Raw genomic sequence first — 17170 nt, 5'->3', positions numbered from 1 at the left:
CGTAAAGGATAACCTTTATTTCCTTGTCGTCTCTGAATCATGAAAGCTTTTAAACTGCAAAATTAAACATTTAATTGTTGCAAATAAAAAATACACTTTTGTCTTAATTGTTAAGTTTTTGTAATTCGGGCTTATTTCGGGCTCATTTGATTATCACATGGGGCCTGGCCTAAATGCTAAAACATATTTCTAACTCGGGTCGGGCCTCATATACTATTATTAATTCACGCGCCGGGCCCGTGCAGACTACCTCATGGATACACTGTAAGCAGTGACGCTTTCCGACGGGGCGATCCCTTCCGCCTTCTGAAAGGAAAATTTCTCTTTTTGTTATTATTTTTTCATTGGTAGAAACTGGCACAGTAAATAGACAGCTTTTACACTCAAATGTCGTAGAAAATCCTCAGACCATTCCGCTCCGTGCAGATTGCAACATTGCAAAACATCATCGTCGCGGAGAAGGGAGTGGGGAAATGTAGGATTAGGTGCGCAACAGCTAGGCTGCAGCGTTCTGTTTACAAACTTTTTTACTTATAGTAGATGCATAAGATCTGCTCTATGTAATGAACATCATGGCCGCCATATTGAAAGTGGCCATCTTGAATTTGGATTCACAGTATAAAAGATAAAGTAGGTCATGTGGCATATGAAATAGCACTGAAATTTTACCAGGAATACATTGGTGTTAACCATTCTGTCGTAACTATTGTGAGTTGAAAGTAACATGCAAGAAGGACGTATATAAACTCTGTGATTGTCTCACTAGTATGATGCAAAAACTAGAGCTTGGAGAACTCTAGTTTGTTTACAGACCAAAGGAAAAGTATGTTTACATGGAGAATAGTTGCGAGTAAACGATGTGTTTAGATGCAGAATAGTTGCGAGTAAACGTTGTGTTTACATGCAGAATAGTTGCGAGTAAACGATGTGTTTACATGCAGAATAGTTGCGAGTAAAGGAAAGATGGTCATTGACGACAGAGAAAGAAGAGACCAAAAGTGAGTCCGTGCCACCTACTGTGTATGCTGTTTGAAGGCACAAAATATGAGAGAAAGCTCATTAGCTAATATCTGCGATATCAGTAAAGTAGTCAAGTAGGATAGAGTGATTGGTAGAAAGTTTAATGTGTCCTTGATCGGTGAGCCACTTTTGCGGAAATGCTAGGAAATGACAAGGTATATTCTAATTCATCATTTGGAAAAAGTTATTTCTTCCTGTGGGCATGAATATGAATCCCCAGATAATTGTCATTATTAGTGCATGAGTTTGGGACATGCGACAATAATCCCTGTGCAGAAGATCAGAAATGTAGTTTTTGGTGAATATTGATACACTGGTCGAAGAATAACAAACGTTAGAGATATAGATATAGATGATAGCGTGTCAGGAGAGAACAGCTCTTCTGTTTTCATCACACTCTTATACATACTCTTCACATCAACTATCCTTCACAGATTGGTATGTATCTTTCTCAGTATACTTCCTTATGTGATGATATGTTATTTTCTTTGAGATGAACCACGTCGTAGTTGTACCTGTAATCGCCAGGCCTCCATTGTGTCGGCTGTTTTAGCCTAACGACAACTATCCATCTTTAATACTGCGATATTACCAGCTCTTTGCATGTGCAAATGCTCTTTGTAATTTTTTCTATCTGTGCATCATGTGCCAACATTATTCCGACAGGTTATTTCGAACTTTGTTCAAATATCACCTCACGACTTTTTTGCATGTTACTTCTCAACTCACAATAAAGTTACTACAAAATGGTTAATACCAATGAATTCCTAGTAAAATTTCAGTGTTATTTCATGTCACATGACCCACTTTCTCTTTAACATTGTGAATCCAAATTCAAGATGGCCATTTATAATATAGCGACCATGATGCTCATTACATATGGCAGATCTTATCATGAATCTACCACTAAACATTTGACCTTAATTTCTGTGGCCATTCACGCGCGGAACGATTGATTCCTGAGCTTCCTGTGTTGCTAGGCCCTACGGTCAGCCATATTGCTTCCGGCTCTCCTGCTTCTCCATGTTGCCCTCAGCCGCTATAAGTTTGCATATGTACATAGTTTTACACCCTCTTTCTTGTCTGATACATGTTCGGCAACTGCAGTGCCCCATTCTGACCCTTCCCTGGTCAGAGCACGTAACAAACACGTATCAGTTACTTAATATAAAAAAAAAAAAAAAAAAAAAAAGGTATTCCACTTATAGACTCATTAATTTGCACATTTACCAAGGAAATTATTATAACATCAGCTCACAAAAATATTCACCTCAACACAAATAAATACAAAAATTAAATAAAATAAAAATTTGTTTTTTAAAATTTTATGTCATTTTGACAGTATCGTTATTCCTACTACGAGAAACGGCCATCTTAAATATACAAGTGTACTAACGTTGTGTCATTTTTGCATACTACACACTATGCACTCACAGACTTGTGAATTTGAATTTTTTAACGTACACTAGATGGTGTCTGATCCGGAAATAAGTGTACTTCGAATGCACACTTGTATCTTTTGGAGACGGCCGGAATGTTAAAAAGTGCAAGTGCTAGAGAAATCCATTCCGAGGTAAAGTGAAACCAACAATTGTATTAATTTAATGTAATATTCCTAAATCCCTTTTCAAATCGGAAAGTCTTTAAAGTAAATTGTAGATTTTTAGTTAAGCAACTACTGCTTCAGCATTATTCATTCAAATTTCTGGGCAGATCAGTATTAATTCGATTTTCATAGTTGCTGTGTCCGTTTATTCCGAACTAAACCAGTTTTCAGACGGTGTGATATCCATGACATACGTGGAAAGGGAAATTAGGAAAAAAAAAATCGAGAAAAATTCCTTTTTGAAAGTTTTGGGATCCCTAGGACGGTCACAGGTGAATGTATGCGCCCCTAGTGTCCCATCCAAAATGTGTGTGAATATTCTAAATGTTTTTTTTTTTTTTTTTTTTTTCGAGCACCATTCCGATATTGTTTATAGTCCTAGGAAAGAATATTTTCCGAACCTATTGCAACGTGCTAAATTTAGTAAGACACAAAATATCCATGTTCCACTCGTAAAATAATAATAATAATAATAATAAAACGCCTTATATGGCTATCTTATGAAGTTCTCTGCAGCACGTGGGATCTCCGTAGCACACAACCGTCTGGTACTGCATGCACATCAAAGATGACTCTTTCTTTCCTTTTTCCTTTCTTATAACATACCTTGCATCTCCTACGAACCTTCAACTTCAGGGGGGCATGTTGAACAGGAGCGAGAAGCAAACCGCTTCCACGCCCCACTCCTCACCTTAGACGAACTTGTATTCTGAGCCTATGAAATCAGAGAAGAACACTTTAGTCCTTACTATAAAATACCACGCCACTCCAAACAATAAAAGATTTCCACCACAAAAAAAACGTGGAAAGTTCCACAAATACTACACGGAAACGGGAGAATTCTTTATGTCACAAAAGATTAACAAAAACAAGAACAAAAGTTCCTTCTAGCAAGCACAAATACACCCTTCACAATGAATAATTTCTTATAACTGCGCCCAAAAATATTTTCTTCTCAAGCAAAATCAACATATGCCTAGGAGGGGCGAAGAAGCAGGGGAAAAGAGCGATATTTTTTTTCTGCCTCTGTTTATGAATTCATGCAATCACAGAACTCCACTATCACCTTTTGAATTCATTATTTTCGAAGCCATTTATAAACAATTGCTCTGAAACATCCACACAATGCTGACCATTTAAGGCAGTGGGTTTTAGGTATGACGTCATCGGGCACCCGACCCGAACTCGTGTAATTTTTTTTTTCTTTCTTTTTGATACAACATTTCTTTAGGCAACAGAGTAGGGAAAAGCAAATTTCAATGAAGTAAGTAGCTAATGTGAGCTGTTAATTAACTGTAATCTTTCTTCATGACGCGACGTTTGCGTCATTCGCTTCGAAAAGTATTCATTTTACACAGGTAAAATATAACATACTACTGAATTAAAAGATTTATTCTTTTTTCCTGAGCTTATTGAACCTCAACTGATTTGTTTTGTTTGTTTCTTGAGGTTTTGTAAGTTGAAATGATCTAGATTATCTACCCTTAACCGATGTAATTGAGCGTGAATATGAATGTTTTCATTAATCTAATGCATTCGTCACAGGCTGTGTTACTGTTTCATCAGGCATGCTAAAACATGTATTATGTTGGAATTTCATTCACTTAGGAAAGGTACTATGCTGGTTAGCATTGCCCATGTATTGGGATGTTCAATGGAAGAAAAATGAGCAAAAATAGGTTAAATTGTTAATAATTAAAAAATTGCTACGCAATGTCAGAGTAAAGCGATTAAATACTTATTCTCTCCTTTTCTTGTGGTAACTATCATACAGGTCCATAAATAAATGTATATAATGAGATGTAATGGTCATGATGGTATAGATGTAATGTATACTATCTATATAATGAGATGTAATGGTCGAAACTTTGTGGGAAAGGGAAGATTAACGTAGAAGTTGGTTTCCGTTGACTGTCCGTTTGTTGAATGTTAGAGTAAACACATCTTACCTGTTCTGAAGCTATTCCGCTAACTTGCCTTATCCGTCGACTACTATTGACGGTTTTAGAACTATCAACTACCTAACCTGCTGAGGTTAATCTAACATACATTAACTATTGTTAGTACTACTAATGCTACAGACTAATCTACTTCTATTTTTTACTAAACCTAATCTACTTACTTACCTATGTACGACTGAATATTAGGAACTTACCATTTATCAACATCTTTAATCTCCGTTGTGTCCAGTCCTACGCTCCTACACCGGTTTTTGGAAGAAAACCTACTAATTACAAGAATTTATTGGTTTCAAATACGTTGCGCACAGTATCTAACCTAAAGTTATCTTCTCAAACTTTAATACGTTCCTCCCAATTAGGATTAATCTAACCTGAGGAAGCAGAGTGTGACAAACTTTTATTAAAAATTGGACACATTTTACGGTTCTGAAACGAGTAATAAGATAAATATTTTAGTGAAAATGCGAATAAAAAATCTGTACGAATATATTAAACGTCAATTAAGGACGTGAGTAAGGACACACACGAAAAACAGGGAAGGTAACTAAGTTAACAAATAAATATCACGAAATAACTTTGCGAGCAAAACACCCTTACAGAAATAACTGGTGGGTCTTCGAATTTTAATGGAATGATACTAATAGGAACTGACGCGTTAGGAAGGTTAGAAGTTTCAGCCACTAAAAGGAGAGAAATGGTTGCGAATATGACTCCTGCGACAGTCGAAATAGCAACATAAATTAAAAAGAGGACCAAGGATGTAACGGCAAGCACATTGTTTTATATTAAGATGTACCATAGAACATGTATCAACAATAAATCTCCATCGTAGTTTCAGTATTACAACAGTGGCATTCACAGTATTGGAAACAGGTAGGGATCAACTTGTAGTTAACTTGAGCGGTTTCGGGAGAGTACAAACAAAATTGCATTAGAAAATTCTTAGAATGGGAAACACGAAAAGATTTTTATATAATTTTAGACAAGTAACCTTCTTAAAACTGTGGGCAGAAAATTAGAAATGCCTTTCCATCAACCACGCAGTGTCGCTGGACGTTCGTAAACGATTTGTTAAGACAGTGGTATGGAGCGTGGCGCTGTACGGATCAGAGGCGTGGATATTGAGAAAAGCTGAAATATCCAAGCTGGAAGCATTTGAAACGTGGTGTTGGCGCAGAATGCTGCGCATTTTATTGACCGAAAGGAAAAGGAATGAAGACGTACTAAAGGAAGTTAATAAAGAACGGCAGATCATGAAGATAATATGAAAAAGAAGAAACAGCATGTTTGGCCATCTTATTGGACACTCCGATTGGATCACTGTGCTGATAGAGGGAAAGGCAGAAGGAAAACCAGCAAGAGGAAGACCAAGGATAGAATATCTAGATGCAGTTACGAAGGCCTTATCAAAGTATAAAACAGCTCTCCCAAACGAGAGAAAAGTTTTAAAATTTCCATGTTGCCCACCAAACTATGGTTGAGGTGAACAAGAAGAGATCTACGTATCTGGCCTTAAGTTTTGCAAACCGATGTTGTTCTCTGAAATCTGTTTTGGGACCACTTCCACAAATAATAATCATATAACGAATTGGTTACAGTTTGAGAAATAAATAATCAGAATTAAAACAAAACTAAGTCATGCCGATGTACAATTGATAAAGAATCAGCTCTGTAAATGAAAGATCGGGATTCGAGTTCCAATCATTACAGCAAACAATTTTTATTTTTTATTCCGACATTGTCCCACACGAATTGATATCAACTGCATATATAATAAATAAAGTATTTTAAGAAACGTTATTGAAAACTCTACGCAATGTTTGTCTAAGTCATTATCATTTTTTTAAGGAGTATTTTAGAGATATTTTCCTTCTTAAAATCTATTTTATCAACACTGAATCGTTGTTTACTCACTCATAGGACGAAGCTTGGAATAAGAATCTGAAAAATGACAACATATTTTCATTTTGGTAAGTGATAATGTAGGTTTTCTTTCTAATGATATCAGCTTTGCAATCTTGATCTAGAAGGAACAAATGCTGTAGCAACAGAGGAGAACGAGTGGTCCTGGAAACATCTCTTGATACTAGGGAAAAAAATATTGAAAGAAACTGAATAAACTCAGTATATTTTATGATTAAGTATATCTTACTTTATTGGATTTGTACATTTGTTTTTGTGTGTGAGTGGGTGTATGACACAAAGAATACATATGGCACTTAGATCAACGTAGTTACAATTTAAATTAATTACTTTTATTTGCTTCATTTTATATTCCACATATTTACAAAAACTAAGTTAATTCTTCCATTTCACTAAATCACAATTCTGAATCAAGCTATGTTTAATATTATTAGATTAAAGTTCTGTTTAACGATAAATAAGGAAGAAGTTCATTATATATAGTTCGATAAGCAGTAATGCTCACTGAGCAGTTTGGATTTGATTTTCTAAAAGCTTTGTACAGTCCGCAGCAAAAAACCTGCAACATAAGCATGTAAGTGTATTGTGAAATGACGAGGTCTTTTTGTTTCAAAATATGTGTGCAGGGGGGGACACCGAAGTTTCTCCTGGCGTGATTCGTGCCACTTATGTTGATCCTCTCGCTGTTAGGCGTAGTTTCACAATAAACTTATATGCTCATGTTGCAGGTTTTTTGCTGCGGACTGTACATATGGCTGACATTTAAATCACGGGTTAGGTTCCCATCATCATGTCTCACTTTCGCACGATATTGTTCTGTTCGTGAAATTGACATTATACGATCTTTCACAAGTAGTCTTTTGAAACTGCTGGGCTTAGACGGTTTTAATTTTCGTTCGTCTACATAAGACGTATAGCCTGCTTTTATTTTCTTTACCAAAAGATCTACTTTCTTGCTTGAAATTCCAAAGATATCCATGAAAGTATTTTTACACACTTGAACCGTGTCTCCGTCGGCATCTGGAACTGTATAAATTACGGATACCTGACGGCGACTCTCTTCTGGGGTTCTATACTTGCCAATCCGACGTTGCTTCACTTGCGTTAAGTGTATAAGTCTCATTAAAAGAGTCCTCTGCGTTGTACGATCTTGTTTTTGAAACATGCGGAAAACTTCCATTCTTCTTTCCAGCGAGATGTACTTGCAGTGATACCAGCACTTGCACAAACCCTGAAATAAATAATAATAATAATAATAATAATAATAATAATAATAATAATAATAATAATAATACACTAACAACCAAAATTTTGATATAGCTATTTCAATAAATACCTGACATGGCTACAGCACAAATTCTCAATTACTATTAATGTTTAACGAAAAAAAAAAAAAATCCAGAGGTGACACATATTCCACTCAACCGATATATTTTATTGAGCTCAACAAAATGACATGCTTGAGTGTAAAAGCTCATGAGTAGTCTTCAAGAAAATGGATAAAAAGCAATTCCTAACAGTTACGCAGATACTACTTGTAAGCATTGTAGTTATCTCAATTCATTTATAGTAATTATCATTTTCAGCTCTAGGGTCTCGTTCTCTTACATATCAAATCTTGACTATTGGTACCTCGGTGCTGAAAAGTCACGCTAAATTCAATAAACCATGCCAAACACTTGCCACTTTTTACAAACTGGTATAAACTTGAAAACTCTAGAGCAGTGGTTCTCAACCTAATTCCTGTCATGATCCCCATTTTATCACATCCTCTTGCCAGCGCCCCCACCCCCTTATAATTTCTGGTTTGTAATAAGCTTGTATTGGATTTTTTTAATATTCCTATTGCGGAGATTGCAAGATATCCCTTTATTTCTATAGTAGTAGAATCCATATCTTGTATACAGTGGATACAGTAACAGTAATATATTCCATACGATGAAAGTGCTTGTTCAATATATTAAACCCCTTCATTGAAGAGGAATTTAAAGTAGCCGATCTAAGCCCACAACTTCTTGACCAACTAACAGAATTATCGTGCGACAAATCCTTGCAACTGATTTTCTGTAACGAAGACTTGGACAAGTTTTGGCTGAAGAGGAGAGAAGAATGTCTTCGTCTGGTATCTGCTGCCTTTTGTTACATCGTACCTGTGCGAAAGTAATTTTTCTTCCATAGTAAGCATTAGAACAAAGACAAGACATCGCTTATCAGTTGAAAATTACTTGGTGTGTGTCACGAAGATCGAACTGGACATTGCCGAACTAGTGAAATCACATTATCCTCAGATATCTCATTAGCTTTCAATTTTAATTGTATTTCAATATGCAGGTTTTGTTGCATTTGTATTTTTCTGGTATTTCAATACGGAGTTTTCATTAGTTTCATATCTTACCTCTTTCATTTAAATTGATTTTTAAACAACTCTGCACCCGTTGAAAATGTTTAGTAGACCTATTTTTTGTTCTTAACAGTATAAAAATAAAAGTATGCCTAACAGAACAAACTTCAAAATAATATTTAAAAATATTTTTCTGTATTAGATTCTAATTATATATATATATATATCTTACGCTTATCTTCGCGACCCCTATGAAAGCCTCTCGCGATCCCCAGGTTGAGAAACCATGCTCTAGACCACCGAATTGGACCAATTGACATGACGATCCTACAAAGAAATATTCATTATATTCTATTAATCCTGGAGAGATAGGTTGGTACCTAAAACAGCCACATCAATAGCGCACGGAAAAAAAACTCGAAAGCAGAATAAACTCATCACCACTTTTATACACAGAATTATCACCGAAGCTATGAAAATACTTACTAAGCTATTGATCTATACTAAGACAATCTGGCACGAAAGCTCATCTTTACTGCGATTCTATCTATTTTCACCAATCAACTCCACAATTTGCTTAGAGTATTCACTGGTATTAAACTTAGTATGTAAATAAGATTATGGTATATCTGACCCATATACAACAATATCCAAGGATCTATGTTAACCTTGTACTTACGTCCGCGACTTTTAGGTTGAGTTAATTTAATTTCACCTCATGCGAAGTTACAATAAGGTAACATCCGTACTGGCACTCTCAACAACTTACATAATACGATTCCAGGAGGCTGTCGCCACTGCGTCCAACAAAATTCCAAACACCCAGGCAAAGAACTCTAACATCAAAAAACGGTGATATCTGCATATTAATATTCGAAATAATACACCCTAATACATATACATTCAGAAGTTTACGATCGTATCGTTCTTTAGGAATACACGGTATTCTCAACAGCAACGAATTTCGAAAGAGACTCATAACGAGACGAAGGAGCATCTATCAATGAAAAAGAACCATCAGAAACAACGTTATCTTTGCAGTAACATATAGAAAAGCAGACGAATGAACAGAAAAAAAAAGGATACACAAATACTAGTTAAATCGAATGGCAGAAACTCGCGCTCGATTTAATTACTAATAAAGCTATGCATTGTAGGAGCCAACAAGGACAGGCACGTACCCAGGATTTCGTAATACGGAAGGGGGGGGGGGGGTCCGTGACGAAACATTGTGGTTATCACACCTGGGGCTCGATCATTCTAAAGTATTTACTGGCAGCATATATTGGTTCATGTAGATAGGAGGGTGACATCAAATAATGTGGTTACACACCAGGGGCTCAATTCATCTAAACTATTTTAGTGGCAACATACCCATATTGGTTTGTTAAGGACAAAAAAATGAAGATATGTTAGCAAAGTGTTTTAATAAAAAACTATGAAGAAATATCGAAGTCTTCCGAGGTCATTCGAACTCGGTTCTTTTTGTCTTCTTTCTTCTTTTTCTTATCTTAGTTTAATGTCGTCAAGGATAGCAACGGGATTTCTTTCGGTAGTAAAGAATCTATAAAATGGATTAGTGTTGCCACGAAATTGAAAATTTCTTTAACAAGCGTAACTGGAATCTATGTTGCCATGCTCATATTATTGGTGATTGGGGGCATTTCTTAAGTTCTATCTGAGAGTCTATCTGATCGAACCGGTTTACCGATCGTCATTTGTAGCATCAGAATGGAGCTAGATGGAACTCGGAATGCTCCGTTACAATAATATCCATTTTTAACATGAAGCCCCCTGTTTCCTCCACACAAAGCCCCTCATAAGAAAGAGTAACCAAACGTTTGCTGTGGCTTTTTATTCTTAACGCTGGTTCTTCTTTTTCTCGTTTCTTTTCGTTTCATCCTTCTTTATTTTTTTTTATTTCTGATCTCGAGGGAGGGGGGGTCCGGACCCCCTGGACCCACCCCTTGGCTACGTACCTGCAACAGGAGTAATACTTAACATTCCAAGAAATCACATGCCTTGTTTCATAACAATTTTATTTTTCTTCTTTTTCGGAAACGTTTCCTTTTGGCCGTAGACATAAAGCAGTTTTTGTACCTTTTAATACAGATGGGCTGGTAGTGAACCCCAATTATTTACTAAATGACTAAGTTTGTCGAAGTGCTTATTCGAAGTACGCTTATTTCCGAAACTGACATCTAATGTGCGTGAAAAAATCCAAGTTCACCAGTCTGCGAATGCATAGTGTGTAGTGTGCGAATATGTACACTATGTTAGTACAGTTGTGGCTCACCGAAGTAGGAATAATGATAGCGTCAAAATGACTTATATGCGAATTAGTAATTCTGCAAGTAGAATATCAAAATGATACAAAAATAACTGAAACGTGTGTATGTTATGTTCTCTGAGTATACAACGGAATTGAAAATAGTGTAGAAAAAGTAACCAAATATTATATTTAATAATGCTATATCAATATTTGTGCTTAAAATATTTCATAGTTCATCTTTAGACTATCGGTACTGCAGTTATTTGCACTAAGTCACAAACTTAAATGGGATATGAATTAAAATTTTAAGTTATAGTATAATAATAATGAATACCTACATTATTCATTACTCTATGGCTATGGCTACGGCTGCAAATGTTAATTTGTAGGCAGGTAGTAAGGCATAGTCTCCCAGTTTTAATTCTAAACAAATTCTTCTCAAGGCTTATCATATTTTTTTGCACTTAAATCTGTGTGAGGGACCATAATACACCAATTATTGTCCATCTTGCATTTCTGACACCTAACCAAAAGTGAAATCCACGTCAAAAATTTCTTTCTATACATCTATCAAGGTTTTCTCGAAGTCCTCTTGATTTATATAATCACAATATTGTACCCACTATGAAACGATTATGAACAAGTAATCCCTTCCATGTCGTTGAAAATGAGAGCAATTACACAGCATACATATTGTTTTTTTTTTCTTTTTCTTCATAAAACTGTCTGTTAATTTTTATAAAATTCTTACTCTATTAGCAGTATATGGTTATACTTAGACGATAGGATTTATTTCGTAATTAAGTAATTATTTTCGCAGCGGGAAGAATGAAACAGAGAAGGCAAGTGCATACAAAAAGAGGTGTAGAGCCCAAAAAATTATAGTCGTGCGCTTCACTTCCTGTGCCTCAGAATAATACAGTGAAGTGCATGCAAGCATTGGAGTGTGTATACAATGTACAGGATTCTATTTAAGAAGGTTTATGAAATAGTAATCATACATTTTTGTTCTTTTTAACGTATTACTTTAATTGGGGCTATCCAGCCTACGTATATGTGATCCTTATACATTGGTATTTTTAATGATTTAATAGCTTTACCTTGTAAATTTTGGTCCTCATATTGTTCAATTACATCACTTCTTTCTTTGTCATCCTTGTAAGTATTAGCTTTTGGTGTAGATTAAGAATAAGGGAACATTATTTCGAAGATTTGCGAGTAAAATCTATAAATTCACAAAAAAAGAACTACATCCAAGGAATGCAATTATTAGCGCAGTATGGTTGAAATAACCCAATTAATATGCCTGTAACTACAGTAACGGTAGAAATAGCACACTCATGGCAAGTATCATTGTCGTGTAATCCACCGTGCAGGAAGCAAATATACACAATATAAACTCTCTAAACCTGATACATTATCTATTTCCCGAAGTGGTTTTGTGTCCGATTTACTGTAAATAGCGCTCCCCTCAGTACCTGCCGTGCCCAAACGCTCTTACTGGTTGTCTGCCTTCGTTTGCAATGAATTTCTGAAGTTACTTTTAGAATTAGGAAGTTATATTGCTTGAAAATAGCGCTCGAAGATGTTTCATCGGTACCCTAGCCCCCAGTTCTACTCTCCCAGCGAATATACCTAATTAAAACAGAACATCGTCAATTGTTTGGTGGTTTTTATGCTATTATGAGTTTATTATGCAACATGTATATAGTCATTGCCTTTACGCTCCGCTCTTGTTAAATCTGGTCATGAGAGATCCGAAATGATAAATATTTGCAAGTGCGGCAACCGAATACAACTTCTGCCCCATATTGTCAATCTCAACGATATTTTTATCTTTATGTAACCGGAAAGTGATTCATCTATAAAAAAAATGAGCATTATTATTTTATAAATATATTTTATTTCAGATGCAAAAGTCTTTTGTTATCAATGTTTCATATTCTACCACGATGAGGTGCCGGAATAAATTGAGATCAAAAGTTAATTTGAAGAAGTGTACGTCATTCAATGTGCACTAGGCTACAACTGTATACTTAGAGTCTGCATGCTCAAAGTGTGCACTTTGGGGACGACCTCCCTTAACACTGAGTGCAACCATACTATCTTTCTTTCTTTCACCACCCTTTTTGACGTCTTCTTTCTCAACCGTGTTTTCGTTCATACCATTCAGAATATAAACAAAATTGATATAAAACAAATAGAATTAAAAGTACATAACTGGAAAGCAAATGGTGCCTTCCATTTCAACTCAGGCAAAAAAATATAAAATTGTACCATCACCATCTCAGATATTGTTGAAACTTTTTTTATAGCAACTAGACATGTTTTTAAGAGACCCATATTTTTTTGTTTTGTCGAAAAAAATTTTCCCGCCAAGTAATGGGCCATCAAAGACGGGGAGTACAATTTATGAATTGTAGAAGACATGGAAAATGGTCAACTTCGGAGCCTCACCATTCGGCTATGGAGACAGGTAGAGTTATAATTCTTGCTGTGGTATGTACATAGGGATATAAATAAACTATATTTTATTATAGTTTGGTTTGCGAATGCGTATCTTTTTGTACATAAATTAACAAATGAACGTCAATTTATCTGGAAAGTCGAAGTTTGCGAATTTTTTTCGAGCACTTCCGGTTCGAATTTTAAAATTCTGCTTTGGTTGGTAAGACCTAGTTACCCGCTTTCCGAAAAAAAATTGTGTCGCTTCTGTGGTCAACCGTTTTGTCGCAAAAAATTCGAGAAATTGTAAAATTTTCAAAAATCGCCATTTTTGGGCGCCATTTTCTCGAAAACACCATTTTTTAAAATTCTGAAATTTTGTCAGATGGTTCAACTTTACCTGTATAATAAACACACCAAATACGATTCTCGACCAATGCTTCATGGATTAACTGCAGCCTTTTAAAGTTAGCGAAGTTTCGCTAATTTTGATGTCACAGTTAGCAACACTGGGAACAATAAAAGTGCAATGATTTGATGATGTTTGTGGCTCATATTCATTAAATGAAGAATAAATGGTTTTCTTGGATGTTTTTTTTTTTTTATTATTATTTTGATTAAAAAGGCTCTCTGAAATAGTAAAATGAGCCTCCCTCTACTCCTCCGTTTTCTTAAACTAAAGTAATCTGAGGTGGAAATTACGATTACGAAACACAAATTTCAAGTTCACTTACTTAAAATGGTCTTCGAAAACAAAATTTCACTTTTATTTTTTTTACATGGACCAATCATTTGCTTGGTTGTTGTTTTCTTTGCTAATAGCATGTAACCGTGCAGATGCTCCAATAGATGTTGGTTCACTCGTAACTCATCCAGGAGTGGATCTAGGGGGACGATTCCCCCCCCCCCCCCAGAAGAAGAAACTTTCTTATTTATATATAAATAAAACCCATCCCAGAGTTTGGAGCTCTTAAAAGTAGCTCTAAGTAGCAGTATTACAATGGATCCGCCCCTGCGTAGCACATTGTCGATAGTCACAAAACACTTATTTTCACTTCTCTTATGCTCTTCTGGAAACCTGTACTGTGCTGAAGGTTCATGTGGAAGCATAAACAGCACTTCAACTTCACGTAATTCATGATTTATTCATAATATTTCCGCTACGCACCACTTGTTATCATACATATATGTATATAACAAAAGTTCCTTTTTGCAGATTTCTTAAATCTACACTTTGAATTGCAAAAGTTCGATTTTGGGAGAAGTATGAAGTTAGTTCATGGTGACCCGTTACTGCCATAAAAATTCGCAATTTTCCGAAAGTCAAAGATAACTTCGTTGAATACTAGTTACCGGTCGCATACATACTTTCCCTTTTTTCTTCCGGAAGTCGTCGAATTCAGTTCCAGGTAACAAAACGAGAGTAATACCCGGAGTTTGTACTTGACCTATACTCACAAATTCTCCTGCGGTTTTAGTGGGGACGCGGTGGCTCAGTGGTAGAGCGTTCACTTCCGGTGCTTGGGGTCCCTGGTTCAATCCCAGCTCGTGCCGTGTGGGCTTTGTGGTGGACAAACACCGTGCTCGCGGGTTTTCTTGGGGTTATCCCGTTTCCACTCACTTTCTGCATTCCACCATTTCATTCATTTCTCATAATCACCGTCTCCTTTAGCCTAACCGGCATAACCGTGGACCCTACTCCACTACCGTCGCAGAGACCCTTGCATGGCCGGTTTCACTGCAAAAGCACTGCTTTATCGGACCTGTCTGCATCTCGAACATCTGAAAGCGATTTTTAAAGTGGGATGCAGCACCATCAGAAATCACTGACACGGTTTGGGAAATTGTAGACACCTATTTTCACGTATTCAAACCTTTTTCTATAAAATATATTTTCGCTTTTCTTCGAGTATGTTTAGAATCTTGTTTATGACTATGAGTACATGAGCCGAATCGTGTGTTTTATCGTCGTTTATTACAACAAAACTGTCAATTGTTTCATATTTCGGTGATAACTCTGAATTCCACTTTGCAGAATAACAGTCCAGTTTTCAACGAAGTCCACATGAAGTAAAATAGAATTTGTATCTTGAAATTTTATACGGTGGTTTTCGGTAGCAATTGATTTTCTTTGGATTTTCTTGATGTAGTCATGAATTACAATTCTTACAGTTAAACCGGCAATGTACGATACGAAAACAGAAAGTGGCAGTTTTTTTTTTTTTTTTAACGAGATCATTATTCTCCCATATGGCATACGTAACCACTTTCATTTTCATCAGGATCAATAATTAAAGACACCACACTTATTTCTTCCACCCCAGGACATTCACCACATTCTTGAAGAAGACAGCTGTCATTTTCTACGGATCATACTACTAAAGGAAATAGGTCACTCATGACAGCTTCAATATAGGTTGCACCTTTGATTTGTAGCAACGCAGTAGCAGCTAACTTAAAATTTGCACAATACACACACACACACACACTTCCCTCTCAGGTTGCGGACTGACACACTTTAGTCGAATACTATAAAATTCCGAGTGACCCATTTTTATGCTGGGATTGTTCTGTTTAAAAAATCAGTAAATTTCTTTGGAACGCGTAAGAAAACGTTTAGATTTTTTTTTAAACTTTTTGTCATTTTTCGATCACTGTAATGACATCGCACTTAATTGAGATTTTGTCTGGATCATTCCAAATCATACTGAGGTAATAGTTTAGGCCTTTTATAGATCATCAGAATTCATTGGATGGCCATTTCAAGTAAACTTAAAATTTGTGTGTTTCGTAATCGTAATTTCCACCTCTGATTACTTCAGTTTAAGAAAACGGAGGAGTAGGGGGAGGCTCATTTTACTATTTCAGAGAGCCTTTTTAATCAAAATAAAAAAAAAAAAAAAAACATCAAGAAAACCTTTTATTCTTCATATAATGAATATGAACCACAAATATCATCAAATCATTGCACTTTTATTGTTCCCAGTGTTGCTAACTGTGACATCAAAATTAGCGAAACTTCGCTAACTTTAAAAGGCTGCAGTTAATCCATGAAGCATTGGTCGAGAATCGTATTTGGTGTGTTTATTATACAGGTAAAGTTGAACCATCTGACAAAATTTCAGAATTTTAAAAAATGGTGTTTTCGAGAAAATGGCGCCCAAAAATGGCGATTTTTGAAAATTTTACAATTTCTCGAATTTTTTGCGACAAAACGGTTGACCACAGAAGCGATACAAAATTTTTTTCGGAAAGCGGGTAACTAGGTCTTACCAACCGTGAAAGCAGAATTTTAAAATTCGAACCGGAAGTGCTCGAAAAAAATTCGCAAACTTCAACTTTTCAGATAAATTGACGTTCATTTGTTAATTTATGTACAAAAAGATACGCATGCGCAAACCAAACTATAATAAAATATAGTTTATTTATATCCCTATGTACATACCACAACAAGAATTATAACTCTACCTGTCTCCATAGCCGAATGGTGAGGCTCCGAAATTGACCATTTTCCATGTCTTCTACAATTCATAAATTGTACTCCCCGTCTTTGATGACCCATTACTTGGCGGGAAAATTTTTTTCGACAAAACAAAAAAACA

General features: G+C 35.8%; 1 protein-coding gene across 6 annotated transcripts in view; it reads right to left on the bottom strand.

Annotated features, from left to right (window-relative positions):
* Positions 1-17170, bottom strand: part of LOC145663092 (uncharacterized) — a 72987-nt gene that overhangs the window by 18391 nt on the left and 37426 nt on the right. The window contains exons 5-6 of one of the 6 annotated variants that reach the window (XR_014127151.1): positions 9084-9178; positions 7624-7741 (exon numbers count right to left, since the gene is read on the bottom strand). The exons of 1 other annotated variant lie outside the window; for it this stretch is intronic. Coding sequence is in view for 3 of the 5 variants with exons in the window: in XM_081729363.1 (XP_081585489.1) it covers positions 7220-7741 (522 nt within the window). In the remaining 2 variants the exon portion in view is untranslated. Of the gene's footprint in view, positions 1-3232; positions 3342-6773; positions 7742-9083; positions 9179-17170 lie in introns of those variants that run through there. 4 more of the 6 variants (XM_081729361.1, XM_081729365.1, XM_081729363.1 and 1 more) reach the window with 4 other exon arrangements.

Source organism: Thermobia domestica, chromosome 10, assembly GCF_964235325.1.
Source record: "Thermobia domestica chromosome 10, izTheDome1.hap1.1, whole genome shotgun sequence".
Lineage (NCBI taxonomy): Eukaryota > Metazoa > Arthropoda > Insecta > Zygentoma > Lepismatidae > Thermobia > Thermobia domestica.
The sequence above is the reverse complement of the archived record's forward strand: the minus strand, read 5'-3'. Positions and strand labels throughout refer to the sequence as shown.